Genomic DNA, 25,703 nt, shown 5'->3' on the forward strand with positions numbered 1-25,703 from the left:
AAGTTATTTTTTAAAATCCATTTTATATAAACCAATGCTTTTTCCAAGTATATGATTGGTAGAGAAGATAAATCTCAACCTGAAATTACTGACAGAATCAGCCTTTCCTATATTTTAGGTTTTTATTTTAGATCATCTGTAGGAAAAACACTCAGAATGTTTACTAGTGTTAGAGATACGGTTGCTCATTCATTGTTGATCCACCCCATTACACATAGCTAACTTTATTTATCTTGTCACACATCCCACCTTAAAATATAGGTAGTTTCGAAGAGGGTGAGGTTCTCTTTTTGATGCCATAGATTTAACCATTGTAGGAAACCTAGCTATATCACTAAATAATTTGCCATTTAAGCAACATTTTCATTGTATGTACCATTTTTGACCCTGCAGTAGTTTTAACAAAAATGTGGACTACACGGGAAAATGTAGAACCTCTTAAATATTTTTTCACTTCAATATTGCTTGTACTTTGGTGCTCTATTAGAACAATCATTCCCAAACTTTTTAAGTAGTAGAACCCTATTTATTAAGAGGAATACCACTATGTATGTCAAAACAGATAGTAACAGAGCTTCTCTGCTGAGGGGTGGAAAGCAGGGGGCGCTGGAAACCCACCCCATCTGTCAGTCTGGTTGCCAGATGACCTCTAAAGTGCTATCACAGAACTCTAGGGTACTTGAGAACAGTTTGATTACTGTTCAGTTGAGGTAGTAATTCTAAAAAAGCGAAGTTTTTTCTAGTTAATAAACTCATTTTCCTCAAAAAGATTACCAACCATAGACATTTTTAAAAATTGAAAGCAAGTGTAGAAATAAATTAATGAATTTATAATCTAATTCAAGTTATTTTTCAAATAAGTTTATTAATCATTAATACAGTAGATTTAAATAAAATTAAAATTAAATGTAAGTACTTTTAAATGCTGGACTGCATAATAATAGAGTAATTTATTTAAATCACTAACATCATAGTTTAAGTATAAATAACAATATAAAAAGCAAATTTAGGTACCATTATTATTTTTAATCACAACTTGAAAAAAGTAAAACATTTTTCAATTTATGACCACAATTTTTGCATATTAAAAACAGTAAATAAAATCACCTCCTGGGTAAAAATGTATGTTTTTCAAAGAGCAGTATAGTTTTTCATGATTTCTAAAATGATTTTCATTTCTTCCTTTTGGGGGAAAAATCGTCATGTAAACAGCACCCTCATCATTTGTCTTTGAAAGAAGAGGCTTCTGATGTGGTTCGTCAAAAGAAGAAGTACCCAAAGAAGCCTAAAGCAGAGGCTTTGATAACATCTCAGCAACCCACTCCTGAGACATTGCCTGTGATCAATAAGAGTGACATTAAGCAATATGACTTTCACAGCTCAGATGAAGATGAATTTCCACAGGTGCTTGTTTTAAAACTATTTTAAAGACATTTCCTTCTAGTCTTTTATATTGCTATATTTTAAAACATAATTGACCTCTTAGTTTTGATTCTTACTTTCTTCACCTAATGTTGTATAGCATAAACATTTTCCACATTATTTATGTAGCCACTCATGTGGTATTTACTTTCCATTATGTTCTCTCAGTTGGATAGAATTTATTCTCTGGAATATTTAGGTGGTTTTCAGTGTTCCTTTTTATAAAAATGAATGTTTCTATTTTTTCCGTCTGTATTTAAATTAAGTAGATTATTAGAAATGAAATTGCTGGGACACCTGGTGGCTCAGTTGGTTGAGCGGCCAACTTCAGGTCATGATCTCAACGGTTCATGAGTTCGAGCCCCACATCAGGCTTTCTGCTATCTGAGCAGAGCCCGCTTTGGAATTTCTGTTCTTCTCTCTCTCTCTCTCTCTCTCTCTCTCTCTCTCTCTCTCTCTGCCTCTCCCCCATTCACATTCACATGCATGCTCTCTCTCTCACTCTCCCTCCCTCTGGCTGTCAAAAATAAGTACACATTAAAAAAAAAAAAAATGGAATTACTCAGGGGCATCTAGGTGCCTTAGTTAAGAGTCCAACTCTTGGTTTCAGTTCAGGTCATGATCTAATAGCTGATGAGTTTGAGCCCTGCTTCAGGCTCTGCACTGACAATGTAGAGCCTACTTGAGATTCTCTCTCCCTCTCTCTGTGCTTACTCTCTCACAAAATAAATAAATAAACTTAAAAAAAGTAGAATTACTGAACCAAAGATTATCAATATTTTAAGATATTTAATACATAATTGTAAATATTCACCAACAATAACCAACAATAATTTTTTTAACAATTTTTTAGCATTTTGTTTTGCAATTTTTAATGTAAACTTTGCTAATTTGGGCAATAACTATTTATATTTTTTTAATGTTTATTTATTTATCTAAAGAGAGAGGGAGAGAGTCCGAAGCAGGCTCCACACTCAGCATGCAGCCTGACGAAGGGCTCAAGATCACGACCTGAGCCAATATCAGGAGTTGGACATCTAACTGACTGAGCCACCCTGGCGCCCCTGGCAATAATCATTTAATTATAAAGATTCCAAAGAACTAATGCAAATTGTAAATCATGAAGATAATTCTTTGATTTATATTGCAACAGTTTATAGCAAGATGTTTGCAATTTTAAAAATCTTTTTTTTTTTTTTTTAAATTTTTATATTTATTTTGAGAGAGAGCATAGGAGGGGCAAAGAGAATCATAAGCAGGCTCTGCACCATCAGCACAGAGCCCACCCAGTATGGGGCTCAAACTCATGAAACCACAAGACCGTGACCTGACCTGAAGTTGCTTAACCAATTCAGCCATCCAGGTGCCCCTGAAATTTTAAATTCTTAATTTCACTTTCACAAGTGCTGTTTTTAAAACAAGACCTTTATGTATCAAAGGATGAATTTTAAAAGATAAATACATATTTATAGTTTAGCACCTGGTCTAGCAACACCCTCTTTTTTCTTGTCTATATGGTATAATCAATGTAAAGAGAATGCTATAACAAATACATTTTATTATATTTTAACATTTTTATTTCATTGCTTTAAGAGAAAAAAAATTCTAACCAACATTACAGACGTTTGGAAACAAACTGTTTTATAAAACACTTTATGGTTGTAACTATTTAAAATGTAGAATCGTAAAATGTATTCCCTTTGACTAGACTATGTGTTTTTTTTACTCTTTTATCACTAATTTAGTTTTTCTATCCCAGATATTTTAGCATTCATATGTATTGTAAAATGCACAAATACAGGTTTTAATTTAGTACGCGCTTGAAAAGCACTTAATGAAATAATTGATTACTTTTGTCAAAGGATCATCCAGTTAGACTCAGTGCATTAAAGAGCCACGGGATATTAATTAGGTGGCCATTTTGGAGGAATGAGGAAAATAATGTCCGAACACATAGTAGTTTTCCGATAGAAAGTGTAGGGAGGGCTTCTAGGCAGAGGAAACAGCATGTAAGTGAGAATTGCTTGCAGTTTGGCATTACTGGAGCATAAAATACAAAAGGGAAGAGAGGTTGAACAGAATGATGCTTGCAGTAGTAGCCAGGTGGCAGATGGCTTCTATCTACCATTATACACACTAGAACATTATTAAAGAATCTTAAGTAAGAATATGACATGGTTTCAGTATATATTAATAATAGCCTTATATTGGTGTAACTGAAGAGAGCCTTTAAAGTTTTGCTGTACACTCCCAGCTCTTAAGAATGACACCAGGGGATATTATGACCTATGGAAACTTTTCCTTTAGTGCTGGAATCAGTCCATCCTCCTGATAGTGGGACACACTTACATATTAGTCATATATTCCTCTCGCATTAGGGGACTTTTGTTCCTATTCTAAATTCTTGTGTTTATTCATATAGTCCCCAGCCTTCAACCCCACATCAAAATTTCAAATTATATTTTGAAACTTTTAAGTTCCTCTTGAGTCCTTTTACTGGGTCTTTGACAACTCTTATCAATTTTTATAATGGTATCCCCTGTCACTGAAGAATAAGTATTTACCTATACAGTTGGATATCATTCAGTGAGGCAGCTATTTAGGCTGGAACTCTTAAAAAATCAGGATTTTATTGCTAAAAAGATCTGTAAAATAATGATGTGCTGCTTCTTTGTCCAGTAAACAAGGAAAAAGAGAATAGGGAGACTTAAGAGAATAGACATTTTAACCAGATTCTCCAACTGATTTGCAACAGAGCAGAATTAAAGCCCTGTCTTTTCTTAATCACACTTCTGATTCTCCTAATGTCCGCTCTCTCTTCCTGTGTCTCAGACTAAATCCTCGAATCCACTCCTGAAGAATGGTGGTCGGGAGGAAGGGGTGGTATATTTTATGCAAAGAATTTCTGAGATTTTGTGACACTTCCCCTGTGTGTATTTTAGAAGAGGTAGAGGATTTGCAAAGGAACCAAAGTATAAAATTCACATTGGGGATTTCCTTTCAAATTTCAGGTTTGGGGCTCGGTTCCACGGGAAGAAGAATCAGCCCCAGCTTACTGTTTCTGTGTCTCCCCCATAGGGTTGGTGGAGGTATATTGGAACCTCACCAAATGCCTTTCTCCCCTGGATGACCCTGCTCAGTGGTAATTACCACAGTTTGGAAATAATGTGGAGAACACATTTTTCCTCTCAAAATAGGAAGAGAGGGATTTGTGAGGTTCAAAATTTGCAAGTAAATTTGGTTGAGCCAGCGTTGTCAGAAAAAGAGATGTACTCCAAAGTGAAATTGCGAGACTACTGAAACTTAAGTACCAAAACTTTTTTTTTTTTTTAATTTTAACCATTATGGGTAGAAATTTATCTAAACCATATTATTTCTCTGCTGTATTAGAGTATATTTGTATATAATTTACTCCGTTTTTGATGACACTTACAAAGTTTGCTCTAAAGTATCAGTGTTGCCCAGGCGTCCACTCAAGTTTTATAGGGATAGTTCACCTAAGATCACGTGGTTCCCAGGCAGAGTGCATTTTAATTATGTGACACTTTTTGAAAGTCTTTATTTTTTTCTTTTGCTGTCAGGCTATGGGCTTATCATTTCTCTTTGCAACCAGTCTGCTTACCTTTAGCAAGCCTTCTGTCCTTTTCTAATTTTTCTGCTTATCATCTGCCAAGTTTAAAACGTGATTTCACTAAACTGTACACCTGAAATATTACATTATATGTTAACTGGAATTTAAATAAATAAAAACTAAAAAAGTGTTTTTAAAAAAGTGAGTAGGGAAATAAGGGACTCCCTTTGAGAAAAACGTATGACCTTGTATGGCCTTAGAGGGGGCACTATTCATAAACCTTTTTTACTTCCTAGTTTTTCACTTTTATTACAGAGAAAGAAAGTTATTGGAGAAAAATACATCTGCCTATATAGGTGAACCATAACTGTCAAAATAAAAATATTTATGGCCGCATACATTATTTAGAAAATATAAGTGGGATATATAAAAACTGTACTAATTCTTTTTAAGTACTCAACGTGTTCAGAAGCAATTACACAATACTATGTTAACGTACCTGCAAGAACTAATCCTTTCAAAATAATCATTTTTAACCATAGAAAATCATTGCTAGCCTTTAGCTGTTTGGGGGGAATTTACTGCCTACTATATGTAACGGAGGCATACTGTTTGTGATCAGATTCTGATTTTAGATTCTTACAAAGATTGATCTGTTGACTTCTGATAACTCCTAAATGGAATGTCTCATGCCTCTTTTTTTAGGTACCATCCCCAGTATCAGAACCTGAAGAAGAAAATGATCCTGATGGTCCCTGTGCTTTCAGGAGGCGAGCAGGATGCCAGTATTACGCTGTAAGAATTTTATTTTTTTGTAGTGTTTTTGTGAACCAGATGTTCATAGGTAACTCTTGTCAGGGTAACTTAGTCTTGATCTAAAAATGGGAAGTCCATCAGCATTTTTTATTTAATATTGCCTATACACATACCAGTAAAAGATGCTAAAAGGTACTTAGTCCTTTCAGAGGATATCCAAAAATCTCATAATCCTTTACTTGGAAATTGATAATTTAGAATTCTAAATTTTAAAAATTTAGTTTTACTTTGGGCTTTAACTGTAGTTTAGCACTTATGAAAATTTACTGTCACTGCTAGAGTTAGGTAAGCCCAGAATCTCTAATTGAAGTTTTGATAGTTGCTGTTCATTAAAATTTATTTTAAGCAAGCCCATCCTGTATATACATACCAAGTAAGTATCAAACATAAAAGAATCATCTTTAAACTCTCCTCATGGCAATATTTTATCTAATAATTATATTCATAACTTTTTGGCACACTTAGAAATTGCTTTGTGTTATTGAGTTTTGGTGCAACATTCTGTCAGGAGGGACCCTGACTCCCAGATGCTCAGATTTTCAGATAAAGTGTAACTATAGAGTTAATGAGGTATGGCTTGTGGAGACCATTTGCCTTGTTGCATTATGGTAAACATCTACACTCCAACTTATTTAGGATGTGTGTGTGTGTGTGAGAGTAGTGTAGAAGAGGTAGAAAGTTTTTTACAAGTTAACGCTAATGAGAGAAAGAAAAAAATATTATGAAGGGATAGAGAAGTGTTAAGACCCAGAAAAATAGAATAATAAAGGGAATAGGAAGGCAGAGAAATGAACCGTATGTTCTTAAAAGTAAGAAGTGTCAGCCTGACCCATACATGCTTGAAGTACAATTTTTGGTCCAAAAAAAAATTTCTTTCTACTTTTTCTGCCATTGATATTAAAAGCCATATTATTCTTTAAAGATATATTTCTTTTAAAATATACCCTAAAATATTAAATACACTTTGAGTTATTTTGGTGAGTGAACTTTTGATTCAGTTTTGTAAAATTTTATCTGGTTTTTTACAGATAAAACAATTTTACAGTTTTATATCTAAATTTTAATTGTTAATGCTGAATTTTATTTTTGTCATGATTTAACCTTTTTTCTTTTCAGATTTATTCCATGGGTTTTGATTTTCTTTTTTTTCTTTCTTTGCAGCCTCGTTTGGACCAAGCTAACCACTCCTTTGAAAATTCAGAATTGGCAGATTTGGATAAGTTGAGATACAGGCATTGCCTTACAACACTCACAGTCCCAAGAAGATGTATAGGATTTGCAAGGAGGCGAATTGGCAGAGGTGGAAGGTAAACTATTTGTCTTGACCTGATTTTTGTTTTACAAGGTAGAAGGGAACTAATTCTTCCAGATAATATTTGGTTTTATATTGCTTTTCAGGGTCATAATGGACCGAATATCCACAGAACATGACCCAGTCCTGAAACAGATAGACCCTGAAATGCTGAATGGTTTTTCAAGCTCTTCCCAAACTATAGACTTCTCTTCTAATTTCACTCGGACCAATGCTTCCAGTAAACATTGTGAAAACAGACTGTCCCTTTCTGAAATATTAAGCAATATCAGATCATGTCGACTACAGTGTTTCCAGCCAAGGCTACTAAATTTACAGGACAGTGATAGTGAAGAATGTACCTCAAGAAAATCAGGGCAGACTGTGAACAATAAAAGAGTTTCTGCAGCATCTGTAGCTTTATTGAACACCAGCAAGAATGGCATATCAGGTAAGCTGTCACTTTGTTAAAAATATATCCTGCTCTTTTTTCCGACTTAATTTTCATTATACACTAAATAAGGGCTCAGGACACTGGGTGTTGTATGGAAACCAATTTGACAATAAACTTCATATATTGAAATAAATAAATAAATAAATAAAGGCTCAGGGTAAATTTTGAAGGTTTATTTTCATAATCCCATCATGGAAAAGAATTTTATCTTAACCTATTATATTTTTGTTTTCCAGCCTAAGAAACTAAACCCTAGTATTGTGGTTCACATTTTAACCAATGTCATGATACCTATTACACCAGACTTATATTTTGAGTGTGTGTGCCTGGTATGGTGAATGTGTAGGCAGAATGCATAGGGAGTTCCCTATGGGTAAAGTGGTTATAAGCTGCTACCAGAGTATCATAACCATAGTGTGCATTTGTTAAAGAAAAGTTTCATTTTTGTGTGTATTAACTTTGCTCAAATGTAGGCATTGCTCCTCCAGAGTACCATTGAAAGCTTTCTTTCTGAAAAATGATTTTTTAAGAGTCTCCCTATGAATAGTTGTAATTTTGTCTGATAGCTAACCTCTGATTGAGACTAGAAATAGAAAGCATTTTTCATTTTAAGAAACACTGTGCTCAATTTAATATTTTTATGACATGTACATTGTAAATAATGTATAGTATCTAGAAAATCTAAAATGTAATTTTGATTTGTTTTTATCTGTGGATAGTCTTCTCTTTATCACATGTATAAGTGGGTATAATTTTGAATATCCTTATGATATATACAAACACTGCATGGTATCCAGAGTCAAAACTAAATGTGACTTGACTCACACTGTTGCTATCCTTTCTTCTTGTAAAACGTGAATGTTTCTAAATTCTTTTCCTGGATGTACATTTTACTATGTGAAATTATGTTGAACCTCCTTAAAGTGACTTTAAAGCATTTTATTTGGTCTCAGTAGTGTTCAGTCATTTTTAGTTACTGGACTGCTTATTTTCAGACTTGACCTAGACATATATCTGTTCAAAGATTATAATGGAAAATTGGATTTGTTTGAATGATTGGAAGTTGACATGTCATTTCTCCAAATTAGTTGGTTAATTTTCTCTTAAACAAACTTAGGTAAGGAAAACGGCATCCTGTTATATAAGGTTCATGAGTTTGCGAAGTTTAATAAGCTTTCAAAGCCGAAATAAATACCTAATATGATTTGTGGTGCAGACTTCTTAGAAATCTAAAGGTAGTAGGAAGTTCATGAGTATTAGGTCAGATTTTATTTCTGCCGACTCCAAGACCATGTTCAAATTATTTAACTGAACTAGAACTCCTGTATCAAAAATTACTCAAAATAATTTTTGCCAAAAGAGGAGTTTAAAAACATCTTGGAGCTCCTTTGTGGTTCATTCACTTAAGTATCCAACTCTTGATTTCAGCTCAGGTCATGAATTCGTGGTTCATGAGATCAAGCCCTGCGTTGGGCTATATGCTGACAACATAGAGCCTGCTTGGGATTCTCTCTTTCCCTCACTCTCTGCCCCTCCCCCATTCATGTGCTCACTCTCTCTCAAAATAAACATTTAAAAAATAAAACATCTAAAAATAGGCATTTATAATTAGATTTGACAGTGGATTGAGTTTCTTCTCTAATAATGTGTACCATAGCAAAATAATGATTTTGTTTCATCTCAACTTGAACATAGCCAGATATTTGCAACTTTCTGCTGTACATTGCCAACATACTCCAGAAGGATTTGACTTGACTCTTGTCCAGAAAATATGTATGGTTGTGTATGTTACAGTATCATCAATACTCTGTATGTATTGATCCAGAATACAACTTAATATAACTTAAATAATTCCATAATAGCTACCTGTAGAATTTTGTGACACTACCATACATCAGCATAAAATAAGCATTTAAAGTATCTGAGGCATGCAATGCCTGGGTGACTCATTTGTGTAAGCCTCCAACTCTTGATTTCAGCTCAGGTCATGATCTCACAGTTTGTGGGATTGAGCCCCGAGTCAGGCTCAGTGCTGACAGCACGGAGCCTGCTTGGGATTCTCCCTCCCTCTCTCTCTCAAAATAAATAAGCTTTAAAGTATCTTAGGCATACGTGCACTTTTTAGGTAACTTAAGTGACAAATACGTGATGTTAACATCACATAGACAGTAAGGTTTTTTATTTTTTGCCTTTCCCCTACCATTAAAAAAAAAATGTTCTTTTTCGTCTGTATTAATTATTCCTGCCTTACATTTTTTAGTATTCTCAACAGAGTACCATTTCCTTCTTTCTTTGACAAATCTCAAGGCTTAAGCAACAGCTAAGCTACATAGAGTCAGTGTTTTTAAGTAGAATTTGTCAAATATATGTTTAAATCTGTTACTAGAGTAAAGGATTTTGTTTGAAATTTTCCTTCTGTGCTGTGACCCTCTGGTCATGGAGGCCACAAGGTTTTTGTTTTGTTTTCAATAAATACGTTAGGTTTCAAAATATTAGGCACAGGTATATAAATGCATAATGGAACAAGTCTTTTAACAGCATTTTTGTAAAAAGTTGAAAAGCTCTGACAATTTTAGGTACCCATTTGCACCAGTGGATTCCATTACAATTCCGTAAATTTTGATAAGAATTCTTTCATTTATCTAAAGAGAAGGATGTGGGAGTTTTTAAAAAGTTACATTTTTATATTTGATGGACAGAGACAAAAGAATTGAATCTTCATATATTTGATTTCTTTTAATCTTTGTCTTTATTAATACTGTTGCCTTCTGCTTCTTCTTAATGGACTTGGTCATGAGAGCATGTGTGTCTTTAAGAGTTTAACAAAACTGACACAGGACCATATTTTTACGTTGCAGAGTATGTCACTGATCTTGGCAATTATAAGTACTGAATTTTCTGTTTCACAGCTGGGAAATCTCAACAAATAAAGGGTTTAATCAGAAGTAGAAACTGCGGCTGCCTGGGTTGCTCAGTTGGTTAAGAGTCCTACTCTTGATTTTGGCTCAGGGTCATGATCTCAAGGTTGTGAGATCGAGCCCTGCATTGGGCTCTGGGCTGGGTGTGAAGCCTGCTTAAGATTCTCTCTTCCTCTCTTGGGGCGCCTGGGGGCTCAGTTTGTTAAGCGTCTGACTTCGGCTCAAGTCATGATCTCACGGCTTGTGAGTTCGAGCCCCACGTCAGTCTCTGTGCTGACAGCTCAGAGCCTGGAGCCCACTTCAGATTCTGTGTCTCCTTCTGTCTGCCTCTCCCATGCTCATGCTCTGTCTTTCTCTGTCTCTCAATAATAAATAAAAGTTAAAAAAAAAAAAAAAAAGATTTCTCTTCCTCTCTCAAAAAAAAAAAAAAAAAGAAATAGAAACTCTATACCTTTGACCATAATATTTATTTATATCCCAAGTTTCTTAGTTCTTAGAAAAAAAAACTTGAACTTGAGGGCTAGTGGCGAAGAATATTCCTACTTTTATGCTGTTAATAACCCAGTTAATATTTTTCAAGTCCTGGGGCACCTGGGTGGCTCAATCATTGAGCATCTGACTGTGGCTCAGGTCATGATTTCACGGTTTGTGAATTCGAGCCCACATCTGGCTCTCTGCTGTCAGCACAGAGCCTACTTTGGATCCTCTCTCCCCCTCTCTGCCCCTCCTCCACTCACTTGCACACACTCTCTCTCAAAAATAAATACACATTTAAAAAAATTTTTTTTCAAGTCATAATTCCTGTGTCCTAAAGAATATCTAGTTGTTATTTTTGATATCATACTTAAAGGACTTAAAACAAATTAAAATGTATGTCCTAGGTATTAGAACTAGAACTAAAGACTTCATTTTAAAGCAAAGACACGTATCTTATTAACTATTAAGTAAAATAAAGATCTGTTTTCTTAATTGAAAAACTCTTTTCAAAGAATAGAAGTAGGACAGAGAAAGGAAAGATGGATTGTGCTGAACATGGCAAGTGAATAACCAAGGATAGATAATGATTTAGAATTATTATATGGAAAGCACTCTGTTAAGTGTTTAAAAGTTGCGAGATTTTGTAAGACAATAATCCCTACCTTCAGGGAGCTTACAGCACATGGCAAGTATTACATTCTTTATATAAATAGATCAAAGTTTTTAGTCATTTGAAACTGCACTATTATTTAGCTCTTTTTTTTTTGATATTGTTCTTAAATCCCAAACTCCGAAATGAAATTGTATTTCACATCTAACAGTAGCTTTGCTTGGGGCACCTGGCTGGCTCAGTCGGTATAGCATGTGACTTGATCTTGAGGTCATGAGTGCAAGCCCCATGTTGGGCATAGAGATTACTTTAAAAATGAATGAATGAATGAATGAATGAATGAATGAAGCAAGCTTTGTTCAGATTTGAAGAGATGGATTAGTTTACATTCAGTCTTGGTTTTAACTAATGCATGGTTGCAAATGAACACTTTTTTTCCTCATCTCAGTGTACTGAGTACGTACCAGCACCCTTTTTGATCAGCTTCAAATATCTTACCATTACCAATTTGTAAGAACATCAATTTGAACAGTGTTCCAACAGAAATTCCTGATTTTTGTTTATTCTTCCATTCTTTCTTTTCTTTTTTTTTTTTTTTTTTTTAATGTTCATTTGTTTTTGAGAGAGCACAGCTCCATGCAAGTGAGCGGGGAAAGGGCAGAGAGAGAGGGAGACAGAGAATCCCAAGCAGGCTCTGCACTGTCAGTGTGAAGCCCCACGCAGGGCTCAAACTCAGGAATCCTGAGATCACAACCTGAGCTGAGATCAAGAGTTGGACGCTTAACTGACTGAGTCACCCACATGCCCCCCACCATTCTTTCTTAAATTGCCATAAAATGTTTGCAAGTATAAAAAGTTCTTCAATAGATAAAACTACATTTTAACAATGAGCTAAGGTATTCACAAGGATTTATTTTTTGAGTTAGGATTGCTTCCAAAGGTGAGAAATAGATTCAGATTTCAGAAATTAAAAAGATTTTAGTTTGACTGCTAAACGAAATAATATTCAAATTTCAGTTGTAACTATTTAGGTTGGGTGTCAGAAGTTTAAATGCGTCTTTAAAGATTTTATCTTTGGGGGCGCCTGGGTGGCTCAGTCAGTTAAGCATCCGACTTCAGCTCAGGTCATGATCTCATGGTTTGTGAGTTTGAGCCCCACATCAGGCTCTGTGCTGATAGCTTAGAGCCTGCTTCAGATTCTGTGTCTCCCTCTTTCTCTGCCCCTCCCCCTGCTCATGCTCTGTCTCTCCCTGTCTCTCAAAAATAAATAAATGTTAAAAAAAAATTAAAAAATAAAAAAAAGATTTTATTTTTTTTAAATCTCTATACCAGCGTGGGGCTCAAACCTATAACCGCAAGATCTAGAGTTACACATTCCATCAACTTAGCCAGCCAGGTGCCCCTTAAATGGGTCTTTATTTTTTTTATTTTCACATTTCATTTGTTCCTTATTCGTTATCCCCCTCACCCTTCACTCCTGACCTCCCCTCCCATCTTCACCCTTTCTACCCACAGTTTTGCAGTTTATTCATGAGTTTGCCTTTAACTGTGACAGTTACATTACAGGATGTGTATAGTCCTAGACACATAATGTCAGCTTTCAAGGATTGAAGCATTTGTAGCTCAGAGTGGCTTATGTGAACTTTCACCTGACTTCTCGCTAAGACATACAAGGTTTAAAATAGGTTGTCCAGGGACGCCTGAGCAGCTCAGTCAATTGAGCGTCTGACTTTGGCTCAGGTCATGATCTCACAGTTCATGGGTTCAAGCCCCTTGTTAGCCTCTGTGCTGACAGCTCAGAGACTGGAGCCTGCTTCAGATTCTGTGTCTCCCTCTCTATCTCCCTCCCCTGCTCATGCTCTCTCTCTGTCTCAAAAATAAATATAAACATTAAAAAAAATTTTTTTAAATAAAATAGGTTGTCCATCTTCCCCCACCCCATCAGCCCCAAATCTTTTAAAACAAACAAAAATGCATATAGTCAGCTTTGCTTAATAAAGCGTATATTAAGACTTTTGTAACAAAGACCTACCTTGTAGATGGAGAATACTGGATAATATATTCATCTTGACCTTTAGATCTTTATTACCATATTAGATGTTCTTCATTAAGCTGTGAAAACTTGGTCTAGACTAGTGTTTTAAAAAGTTCATAGCTTCCCAAGAATACACTGTATTAGCCCACTTGGAGAAATACTGTGTTAAAAGATAATTTTGAAAAGGCACACACACAGGGGCACCTGGATGGCTCAGTTGGTTGAGCATCCAACTTTGGCTCAGGTTGTGATCTCATGGTTCTTGAGTTCGACCTCTACATCTGTCATGCTCTGCTGACAGTTCATGATTTTGGCTTGGGTGGTGGTCTCGTTGGTGAGATCCAGCCCCAAGTCGGGCTCTGCGGTGGCAGTACAGAGCCTGCTTAGGTTTCTCACTCTCTCTCTCTCTCTCTCTCTCTCTCTCTCCCCCTCCCTCCCTCTGCCTTTTTCCCGCTCCCGCACACACAGGTGCCCTCTCTCTCAAATAAAAATTAAAAAAATAAAAAGGCACACACACAAGCACAAAAACCATATGTTCATACCCTGTTATGAGATGGTCATCCAAAAGTTCCAGAATGTATTTCTATTAGATTTTTCTTTTTAGTTAATCAACAAAACTATACAAAGTTAGCGAATACTTGTAAAGATTTCACATATACTGAAGAATATCTCTGTGGGCCCAAGGTTAAGAAACCAGCATAAAGTCTAGGGGAGATACCTTGAGTATATTTTTAGTGGATCTGTCAAAATACGGGAGAGAAAGCTGATAAGGGGTCAACCTAGCAGACCACCATATAGGAATCACATCCTTGAAAGGTGAAAGACGAAATGAAGAATACCTAGGACTTTTGAAAGCAAAATCAACATTCCAAGGATGGTAACAAGTATTCTCACAAAAACTACATGGATTCATCTGGTAAATAAAGCAACTGATAAATCTAAGATAGGTAATAAGCCAGGTATAAAGAAGATAGCCAGGAAGGTTAGGGGCTTTACTGAAAAACAGAGTTTTGGTTATATACACAAAATATTTAGAAATGCAGGTATGCCACTAATGTATAGAATGACATATATGCATATATAATGAGGAAAAATCAGTAATACGTATACCTATCAGCATGTGTTAACTACAGAAATTTGGAAAAGTTACTCAGGTAAAAAGACATTTCCATCCATCTGGATTTTAAGGAAATATAGCTACCTTCACAAAACAATCAGTTTTGTGGTTACTTTTAAACTGGCAGGAATTGGAGGGCATGGGGTAGGGTAGATTATGACCAGCATAAATTTTACTTTTAAGCTAGCAACGTGTAAGCAACTAGTAGAAAGAACTTGGCTTGGCCCTAAGCAAGAGAAGCAGGTAAGGCTTCTTTCTTGCATATTCCCAGTTGCCCTTTTGCCACTACACGCACCACCACCCCCCCACCTCAAAGCTGGGCCCCTAAATTCTAAACAGTCTTCTTCACACTATAAAACTATGACTTTTTCTGACCTGTTTTAACTTTTGCCTCTTGATGATTGTAAGTCAACGTAAGAAATAAATTTCTTGTGGAAATATTTAAGTAATTTATGAAAGGAAACATAATTAGTAGGAAAGGTACTTTCCATCAAACACCTGTCTCCACCTACCATTAGGTCAACTCTAAGAATGATAATTCAGTACTGTGTCTGTGCTATTAAAATCATACATTTCTTACTGCTTTCCATCCACCTAACAAAAGGAAAGAGGTCAGTTAGAAAGGGTGTTTTGTATGTGTTCCAATTCTGTGTCATGATTACTAATTGCTCTTTTTGTCTAAAGAGTTGAAAATGATATGAAATAATGCTCTAGAAAATTCCAAATGAGGAACTTTATAGTAAAGAAAGAACTAGAGGTCAAGAATGGATATAACATGCTGAGCTTGAAGTAACGGGGAGGAGAAAAAAATAAATGTCATTTTTTAAGGCATATCCATATTATAGAGTTAAATTGAGTTTATATTAGTAACTTTTTTTTAATGCTTTTTTCTTTTAATGTTTATTTATTTTTGAGACAGAGACAGAACATGAACGGGGGAGGAGCAGAGAGAGAGAGAGAGAGACACAGAATCCAAAGCAGGCTCCAGGCTCTGAGCTGTCAGCACAGAGCCCGACGCAGGGCTCGAACTGACAGACCATGAGATCGTGACCTGAGCCAAAGTCGGACGCTTAACCGACTGAGCCACCCAGGCGCCCCTATATTAGTAATTCTTAACCAGTAATGGGATCAGGGGTGACATTTTTATTATTAAAATCAGCCAGGGTTTAAAAAGGTTAGGAAACAGTGACCATTAATTTGAATAATTTGGATTGAGCCTTGATTGGTTAGGATTTTAATGCGTTTCTTTTTTTTTTTTTTTTTTTTTTAATGTTTATTAGAGCATGAGCGGGGGAGGGGCAGAGAGAGAGGGAGACACAGAATCCGAAGCAGGCTCCAGGCTCCGAGCTGTCAGCACAGAGCCTGACGCGGGGCTCAGACTCACAGACCTTGAGATCGTGACCTGAGCCGAAGTCAGATGCTCAACCAACTGAGCCACCCAGGCGCCCCTTAATGCATTTCTTATGGGAAAAAAAGATGGGGTTCCTGAGCAAATTAATGGTCTCAACAAGACAGGGCAATAAACAGATATAACCCCACCCCAAAACAGGCAATTTTATCAGCATTCCTTTTTAATATATACGTAAATGATCATCCATTCATAAAAAACAAGCAGAACCATCTATAGTTGGCAACACTTTGTTACTCATGGATTACCAACCAAAAGTAATTTTTTTAATTTTGGAAAAAAAATGTTTAATGTTTGTTTATTTTTGAGAGAGACAGACAGAGTGCAAGTGGGGATGGGCAGAGAGAGAAAGGGAGACACAGAAGCCAAAGCAGGCTTCAGGCTCTGAACTGTCAGCACAGAGCAGGACAGATGCAGGCAGGGCTCGAACTCACGAACCATGAGATCATGACCTGAGCCAAAGTTGGGTGCTCAACCGACTGAGCCACCCAGACGCCCCCAAAAGCAATTTTTTAATTTAAAAAAATGCTATTTGTTCTTTCTACTAATTTAGGTACATACTTATTCTGAATTAGTGAGATTTTATGATTTTCTGACTTAAAAGATTTTAGAGAAGAAGATTCTCATTGTTCTCATTTCTCTCTCAATTTTGAAGTAGCTGTTAAAACTGTATTCACTTAATTTTCTTCCTCATTTAAAATTAATCACTGTGACTCCCACCTTTTCACCACAACAAAAAACTTAGCTCCAGATAAACTTAACACTGGATTTGAGGGACTAGACCATGCTAACACCAGATTCCAACCAAGTTCATTTAATTTGAATTGGCACAATCCTTTATACACATAAGACTTATTAAACATATTTATTTGGGTTTAACTTAAGAGTTTTCCTTCCTGCCTTTTATCTAATAAACTATTTTTCATCTCTTTCCCAAGGTTTTCAAACAACTGGAAATTTATGAATACTTCACATTTTCATTTGATTTTGAAGATTGTAAATTTAGAATTAAAAATGTTTTTTACATTTAAAAATAGAACACTTGCAGTGAATTTAACATGTGCAAACAAAGAAAAACATTTGATTTTGTTGGTAATTCAGTAAGATAACTAATGTGTACTTCAAAAATGCAGGTAATATTAAAATTTTACAGTGTGCACTCTCATAGCCCCAGGTCTTTGAATCTTCTAAAAATAAAATTGCTATCTAAGAACTTTTTTTCCTTCATAGCCCAACACAAATTTTAAATGATAACGTTGTCGAACAGAAATGAAGTCATATTTAATGTTTTGTCCATCTCTGGGGCCTAACTCCCTTTTAATAGAAAATAGACTGTATTTATTCATAGCTTGTTATATGTCTAATTTACCATCACGTTTTTTAAAATTTCTCCTTTGTAGTAAATGGAAAACTTGGGGGAGTAGTCAAGAGTAACCTAGGTTCAGGCTGTGTCCTCTTCTAGCTAAACTCCTTTAGGTCCTGTTAATGAGACTTTAGGTCCTATTGATGAGATTGCTCACTTGCATTTAAAGGTTGGCTCATATTAGTTGCTATTCCTTTATATGTATCTTTTCTTTCCAACTACACTTTTGGACTTTATAGCTGGGACCCTCCTTTTGCCTTTTATTTTGCCACGTATTCACTTAACTCTTAATGTAGCACTCTGCATCATCGTAAATAGTAAATACTGATTGACTGAAAGAGATAGGAGAGAGGAAAGAAAGCAATGAAGAAAAATAGAGCAAATTTACTCTAGTAGTACATGTATTCTGATCTGATTTAATACTTCATGATTTTGATAATGTACTGACTTCTATGGAAATAGCTTTATGTCCTCTAAATCAGTTTATCAGTGATTTACTTGAAAATTAATGAAAATTTTTTACGTTTCTTTGAGAAAAATGCTTTCCTCTTACAACTTTTTCTTGGCTAATCTTATAAACAAACGTTTTAGATGTCTCATTTTTACTTGAAATCTACTGTTAACACAGTTGGTCACCCCTTGATTGCATCTGAGGATATATTCTGTCTTTAGTTTTCTGAAGAGTTCTCTGATTTCTAACCCATATTTCTATAGATAAGACTTATTTTAGCATCAAATCTGTTGGCTTGAACTACAGTTACTGATTGTGCAAGGTGAACACCTTTGTCCTCTACTCTGATTTGTAACCAGGGAAAATGTCCTAGATGAGAACCAGCAATAAGAATCCTTTATAGTTCTGCAGATGGTCCTGCTTTCTTAATAAGGCTATCACTTAGTCATCATCATTATTATTTGTATTAATAAATCAGTTTTCTCATTATATACTTCCACAATTTAGAAAGCTAAGAATGATCCCAAAGACACGAAGTCTGAATAAGTAATAGAATCCTCATATTAGGACTATTTTGTACAGTATAAACACTGCATGTAGGAACTTCTTTTGGCATGTGATTTTAGAAGATCATGGATATTAACATAAACCACTTTTGCTTTTTATTGAGTTTTTTGCTGATGTATGATTTGCACTTGCTTTTCATCTTAATTGTGCAATAATTTTAATTGTATTCTATTTGTGTTGTGCAAAGTACTTTAAAATATACTTCTGAACTGAATGTCCTTTGCCAGTAACAGGGGGTATCACAGAAGAACAGTTTCAGACACATCAACAGCAGTTAGTTCAAATGCAAAGGCAGCAGCTTGCTCAGCTTCAGCAGAAACAGCAATCTCAGCATTCCTCGCAACAGACGCACCCAAAAGCACAGGTGAACCTGTCTTTTAATCGTGGTTGTTTCTTTTTTCTTCTTTAATTACATAGTTTTGTACAATTTTGTCAAGTCAAAGATAACCTTGATAAACTAATGTATATTTAATGAGGAGAATACTAGAGTCAAATATGGTATTTGTAATTTAGGAAAGAAACCACATTGTTTTAGAGGGGTATTGAGAATTTGTGGAAGGAATTAGATACTCTTAGAATTATCATCCCCACCCCTACTCTGCCTCCAAAACTTTTTTCCCCCAATCTTAACCCCTTCCTAAACTGTGTTTTAAGTGCCATTTGGGTGTGCCTCATGACTTAGGAGGTAATTTTCTTGAATTGTCCACTAAATCCAAACAACATAATCCCTTGCCTCTTTGAATCACATTTCCCTGAAGAAAAAAATTGCCACTAGGTGACGTTTTCCATTGGCACCATTAGACGAATATGCTAGGGGTTAAGAACAAAAATACTTTATAAAATTGCAATTGCCGGAAGAAAGAAACCCTGCAAATACCTTGATATGAGCCCTATAACACTTATTTTGAAGTTGTGGCATCCAAAACTGTATGAGAATAAATTTCTGTTGTTAAGCCACTAAAAATAAAAGTGTAATTGAAAAGTTTGTTTGAAATTTGAGCCATCTGAAAGAAATAAATCTAATACTTTAGGTCTTAAGTTTTGTTACTTCATAATTCCAAAAGTAACTCTGAAGTAATAACTGAGGTTAACTCAATCTTTGTTGTATTCTGTGAGCTCTCAGGCCAGCGTCTGCTGATGGTAGGTCAGTTCATTCTCAGAGGGTCACTAAATACACTGACCTTGGAAATCCTGAATCCAGCAACATGAAAATCTCAGTGACACCAGGAGCCCTCAGCACTCCTCTAGCATCCGGGTGGATTTGGGACTAGCCTGCATTCTGGAGCTATTGGGTGACCTGTTTCATGCAGAATCAAGAGGAATGGCCATTAAACTTGCCTTTGTTTGCTTTTTCTGAATCTCTCGGGTAACTAGCCTACTTGCGAGGTTAGTTAGGCAAGACATGTTTTTACATTGTGACAAAAAGGATGGTTAAATTTCATTTTGTCCCTAGTATCTAGATTGTCAAGTATTTTTAAAGGCATTCTTTAACACTTATTGGAAAAATTAATAGAGCATAAAAGGTTTGAGGTTTTTTAATCCCCTAGTTCTTTCTCAGAAATAGTTGCTTCCCAATTTTTAGTCACTCCCTGCTTAAAAATGCCAAAAATAGTCTGTGGAGTCTTGGATCTCTTAATCTTAGCACTTACACCTGTTCAAGATGAAAAAGGAAACCACCTTTTGGGTTTGCCCATTTCTTAATATTCACATTCATGAAATCACATTTGAAAAATTGAGAGTTTAATTTTGTTCATTTTATAGGGCTCAAGCACCTCTGACTGTATGTCTAAAACACTTGACTCAGCCAGCGCCCACTTTGCTGCATCTGCAGTAGTCAGTGCACCTGTTCCAAGTCGCAGTGAGGTAGCCAAGGAACAGAACACTGGCCACAACAACATAAACGGTGTTGTCCAGCCTTCAGGTAAGCCTGTGGTTTCATGCGATACTTACTAGCTCGAGGTTGTAACTTACTGATTGGAGATACGGTGTTTGTTTTAAATACAAGGGGAAAAAATCGTACAAGTCAGGACTCCAGAATTTCTGAGGATAGGTGTGGCGGAATAGCTGCATATTTTCTGGAAATCACGTAGAGCCTGCTCCCTGTTTCCTCCTGCTCCCACTAGATACCTTCCTGTGTAACTCTCCACCCTGCCTGGTTTTATCCACATACTGTCAGTTGCCTCACATCTTAGGAAACATACTGAGCTAATCGCTAACCATCACACTGGAATTATCCGTGCATTGATAGGCAAAATATAATCCAGGTTGATCTGTCAGTAAGTTTGAAATTGGGTTTACCTTCCCACTGGCACATACTCATGGGACTGCTTTCTCTGACTCCTCCTCTTGAAATACAGTATTACTCTGAAACCTTGTCTGCCTCTTACCACCCTGAGTCCTCAAAGACTTGCTGTTCCTATCAGCCTTCATCTACTACTCAGACCCTAGGGTTTTTCCACTTGCTTTTAGATACACCCATGATCCTGATTACCCCGCCTTACTGATTCCTTGCATGCGTGAATTATGATGGAATCCGACTGTCATTTCCACATGGTCTCAACCTCCAGAGAGGACCTCTCTGCCCTGTTGTTTCCTACTTTCCAAATGTAGACTTTTATGCAGGCTAGTAGAAAAATGTGTCTTTGGCTTGTAACAGGTAAGTATGTTGTGATCAGGAACTCTCTTTGGAGAGGCCATTATGTGGAAAGTTAATTTGGTATGTAATTAGAATACAAATGTTTGCACAGATTTTTATTAAACTCTGATTTTCTGAGAGTTTAATTAATGTCTCATGATACGAATTAAATGATGTTATTTTTCTCCTTCAGGAACCTCTAAAACGTTATACTCCACCAATATGGCTTTATCATCCAGCCCAGGGATTTCAGCTGTACAACTTGTAAGGACAGTTGGCCACACCACTACAAACCACTTAATCCCAGCATTGTGCACAAGCAGTCCTCAAACACTTCCTATGAACAATTCCTGCCTGACAAATGCAGTGCACCTCAATAACGTCAGTGTTGTTTCTCCAGTCAATGTGCATATCAATACACGGACTTCAGCACCATCGCCAACAGCCTTAAAACTTGCCACGGTTGCTGCCAGTATGGACAGAGTGCCAAAGGTTACTCCCAGCAGTGCCATCAGCAGCATAGCAAGGTGTGTGTGTGTGTGTGTGTGTGTGTGTGTGTGTATTTCTGGTACCATCCTGTCCCTTTCTGCTGGCTGTCCTATGGGAGGAAAAAGACATTTTTTACTGCAATAGATGTCTATTGATTGACTTGCTTTTAACACATACTGAGTTCTACTCAGGGTAAAGCTCTGTGACTTAGATTATTTGTTTGAGGTCAATAGTGGGATGTTTACATGCCAACCAGAAGCATAAAAAACAAGGGGGGAAAGCACATCAAATTGGGAACCATCAAGCCCAAAAAATAAATCAAAGGATATTTTAGAAGCTTGAGTCTTCTACTGTTTTTTTTGTAGCTTAGACAGTTGGGGAGGTTAGAGTTGTTACTGATTCCCATGCCAGAGCTTTAATTTTCAAATCAAAATGTGTGTTTTCTTCAACATTATAAAAAGAAAGTAAATTATTCTATGTATATATTAAAATTGAGACTCTTCTGGGATTAGCTAAATCTGTGATCATGTATTTCAGGGTATGTTTTTATATTTCTTTGATACTAGTACATGAGAGCAACAAATCAGAAAAAAACTTGACGTGCATGAGTTAATAACTTACTGCATGACCTTAAACCTATAAAATTAAACTGTAGTGGAAAGTAATCTAAGTACTGTTGTGCTTCTGATGATTATTCTTTTTTTTTTAATTTTTTTTTAATGTTTATTTATTTTTGAGACAGAGAGAGACAGAATGTGAACGGGGGAGGGTCAGAGAGAGGGAGACACAGAATCTGAAGCAGGCTCCAGGCTCTGAGCTGTCAGCACAGAGCCCAACATGGCGCTTGAACTCACAGACCGTGAGATCATGACCTGAGCCGAAGTCGGACGCTCAACCGACTGAGCCACCCAGGCACCCCTGATGATTATTCTTTTTGAGCATCATATGCTTCATCTATTGTAAAAAACTTGGATTGTCCTGTGTTACATATTTTCATAAGTAGTTTATCATTGGCTTCCCCCGAAATATTATGTTAAATTACTGTGTTTCCTAAGTAAACAATTATAATCAAGTAATTAGGAAATACTAGAATTTCTTAGATACACAAAACTTTTCCTCATTCCTGTATAGCAATTGTAAAAGTAGGAAATGTTCTTGTGAAGTACATGTTTAGTTGTAGTTACGTAAAACCGTATCTGTAAATACTGAGTGATAATATCATATTCTGGAGAGTATTAATGTTTATTTTACTCTTTGCCTTATTATAGAGAGAACCATGAACCAGAAAGATTGGGTTTAAATGGAATAGCAGAGACAACAGTAGCTATGGAAGTGACATAACCTAAAACGTGTGGCTTTGACCTGTGCTGATGGTGTGCAGTCATTCATATTCCAGCTGAATGCAAAAGGCGACACTCTGTGGATCACAGAGCGTAACAATGGACCTAAATGGACTACAATATATCGGATATGAAATCGATATATGATGTATATTTTGTAAAATTGGGAAAATCACTACCTTGTAAAATAGTTTATTTGTATCATCAATATTATTTCTGTTACTTGAATAGTAGATATTCATCATCATGCTTTTGCACTTGAATTTGCAACTGAATGGATTTTAAAAAATAATTCTTTAATGGGATCATGAGCATGAAATGGGATCCTGCATCACTTGTTTTAACTATTTATTTTGCCATGTTTACATTTTGTATCTTGTAAAAATAAATCCAACTTTGTGTCTAAAAAGTTAAAGATTCATAGCTAGGAAATGAAATTCTTGTAATTTTTTTCTAAAGAAACTGTAAAGTTTTCACTTGGTTCATTTTGTTTCACAATTTGACTAGATGGACTTTTTGGTAAATACTAGTGGCATTTCACTGTCAAATATGAAGTTCAAGGCAAAATAGTATTTTCTATTACTGTGCAGGGGAAAGGGATGGATCGATACATGCAAATTTAATGTAGTAACTCACTTTTCCATATATTTTGAATGTATATTTCTATTTATAATACCAGTTTATAAAAAATAATTACACAGGAAAAACGGACTAGGAAAAATTATGCATCTAGCACATTTAAACTGTGCAGATAAGAAAATTTTTCAAGGATTACATTTTATCTGAAGACTGCATATTTTAACTGGCTTTAAAACTGTAACACACCACATAAAGGATATTTTACCAGGTATGTATTGCATCATATCATTGCAATAATTATTGGAAGTCTAGATATCGAGCCATCCCAGGTGTTGGGAGGGGGGGAGGGTTGTGGCAAGACTGTCTTTTCAATTTTGGAGAGTTTTCCTGTGGCTACAAGGCAAGTAACGGGTTGGAAAAAGTCTGACTGTAAGCGTTGGACACCTTCATAGTGTAGTGTTTTAGTGACTTTTTTTATACGGTTCTTGTAAATTAGATACGTGTAGTGGTGTTTCAGAATGTTTGTTTATGCACTAGTTCAGACAACTTTCCCTGTTACTTGTTCTTGATAAGTGAAAACTGCAGGGAAATAAAAATACATATCAAAACATGGACATGCTGCATATGTGTTTATTTCACAATGTGCACACAGCGTAAGTGAGAATTTAAGGGAGACGATAGCACTTAACAGCACTTTTCATTTTCACAGTGCTTTCCAAGCATTAATGAAAAGATTTGTAAGAAGCTCATCTGTGGGCACTATTGGGTTTCAGATAATCCAATATAAACTACCTTTGATATGAAAAGTTCTTAAAATAGTTTACGGAATGTAAGTAATTTGCAGTATAACATTCACTGAAATCTCATAAATGAGCCTCATTTTATAAATAAAAGTTTAGAGTAGAATTATATTGCAAGGGGGTTTTGTCAAGTAAGTACCGGGAAATGTAAATATTTTTAATGAATATGATTAAAACCATTTCAAACTTACATAATTTTATACTTTACATTTTTTATATCTGCAGTCCTGAAAGTTGTAAAATTGATATGTCAGTTGAATTAATGGGCCAAGATTTCTGCTGAGAGTGGTTTTTATTCAGGTCCTAAATGTGTAAAGCAATTTATGGTCAAAACCACAGAGAAAAATAAATTTAATTTCTTCATCGGTTGTGACCTGATAGGATCCATGCTCGTTTCTGCCATACTACCTCTGGAGTTAACTCATTGCTGATGATATAAAGGAAATAATTTTGATTTGATATGTATTATGACTGTGTTCATTCTGCTTATAGTGATGTATCTCCTTGCTATTAAGAACTTAACTTTAGTGCCAATTTTGGAGAAAGCTTTTTTTTCCATTTTACTAAGTAAAGCATGAAGTGAACTTGCCTTATGTGATATACATGTTATAAATAATTTAAGTAAAACAAAAGAACTATCCATTTGTACAGTTTCTGGAGATGTGGCAAACCCAGACCTTATCAAAAACTGGTGACCAATTTATTTGTTCCTTTCGAAGTAAAATAGAAAACTAAGTCCTTCCTTATTTTGGTGGTTGTAACTGTCTCACAGATGGCATTTCAGTTACTTGCACACACATTTTTCCAGTGCTTTTCAAAACCTTTGAAGTGATGACAGACTTACCTTTCACCTTTAAGAACAGTTTGTTTTTGCGCTGGCCCCCCACTGGGCAGTACCACCCTATTTTGGTTTTCTGAGGAAACTAATGTTGGTGTTGTAGTTTACTAAGCTTCCAGAGTTCTTGGAGAATGTGGGTTTTTTTGATGGGATGAGTAGGTTGGTTGTTTGGTTGGGTTGGGGAGGGGGGGGAGGTTGTTTTGTTTTGTTTTAAGCAAAAGGGCTACTCATGTCCTGTGGTATCTTGTAATTCGATATAGTTAGAAATATTTATAAACCATTTTTCTGCCTGCCTTTCCTAGTAATTCAAGATCATGTTCATGACCAGTTACTGTGATGTAGCTCTAAAGGTATTTGAGGATGTGTTGCATATCTTTCTTTTGCAAAAGACCAAAAGAAAAATAAATCTGTCTGGAGGGCAGATGTAAAAAATATATATATGTCACACACACTCATACCCCCCACACACATTCTGTCTTTTTAAAAAATAGGGAATACAGTATTTGCACCTGTGCTTAGTGT

At 35.8% G+C, this 25,703-nt stretch overlaps 1 protein-coding gene across 3 annotated transcripts in view; it reads left to right on the forward strand.

The window, feature by feature from the left end:
* The window catches only part of EPC2 (enhancer of polycomb homolog 2), a 121,403-nt gene extending 96,422 nt beyond the window's left edge, over positions 1-24,981 (forward strand). The window contains exons 7-14 of one of the 3 annotated variants that reach the window (XM_042948741.1): positions 1,213-1,404; positions 5,699-5,788; positions 6,971-7,116; positions 7,208-7,551; positions 18,728-18,864; positions 20,262-20,421; positions 21,329-21,662; positions 22,893-24,981. In XM_042948741.1, coding sequence (XP_042804675.1) covers positions 1,213-1,404; positions 5,699-5,788; positions 6,971-7,116; positions 7,208-7,551; positions 18,728-18,864; positions 20,262-20,421; positions 21,329-21,662; positions 22,893-22,965 — 1,476 coding nt within the window. In that variant the 3' untranslated portion in view covers positions 22,966-24,981. The remainder of the gene's footprint in view (positions 1-1,212; positions 1,405-5,698; positions 5,789-6,970; positions 7,117-7,207; positions 7,552-18,727; positions 18,865-20,261; positions 20,422-21,328; positions 21,663-22,892) is intronic. The other 2 variants (XM_042948743.1, XM_042948744.1) reach the window with 2 other exon arrangements.
* The last annotated feature ends 722 nt before the right edge of the window (positions 24,982-25,703 follow it).

Source organism: Panthera leo, chromosome C1, assembly GCF_018350215.1.
Source record: "Panthera leo isolate Ple1 chromosome C1, P.leo_Ple1_pat1.1, whole genome shotgun sequence".
NCBI classification, from domain to species: domain Eukaryota; kingdom Metazoa; phylum Chordata; class Mammalia; order Carnivora; family Felidae; genus Panthera; species Panthera leo.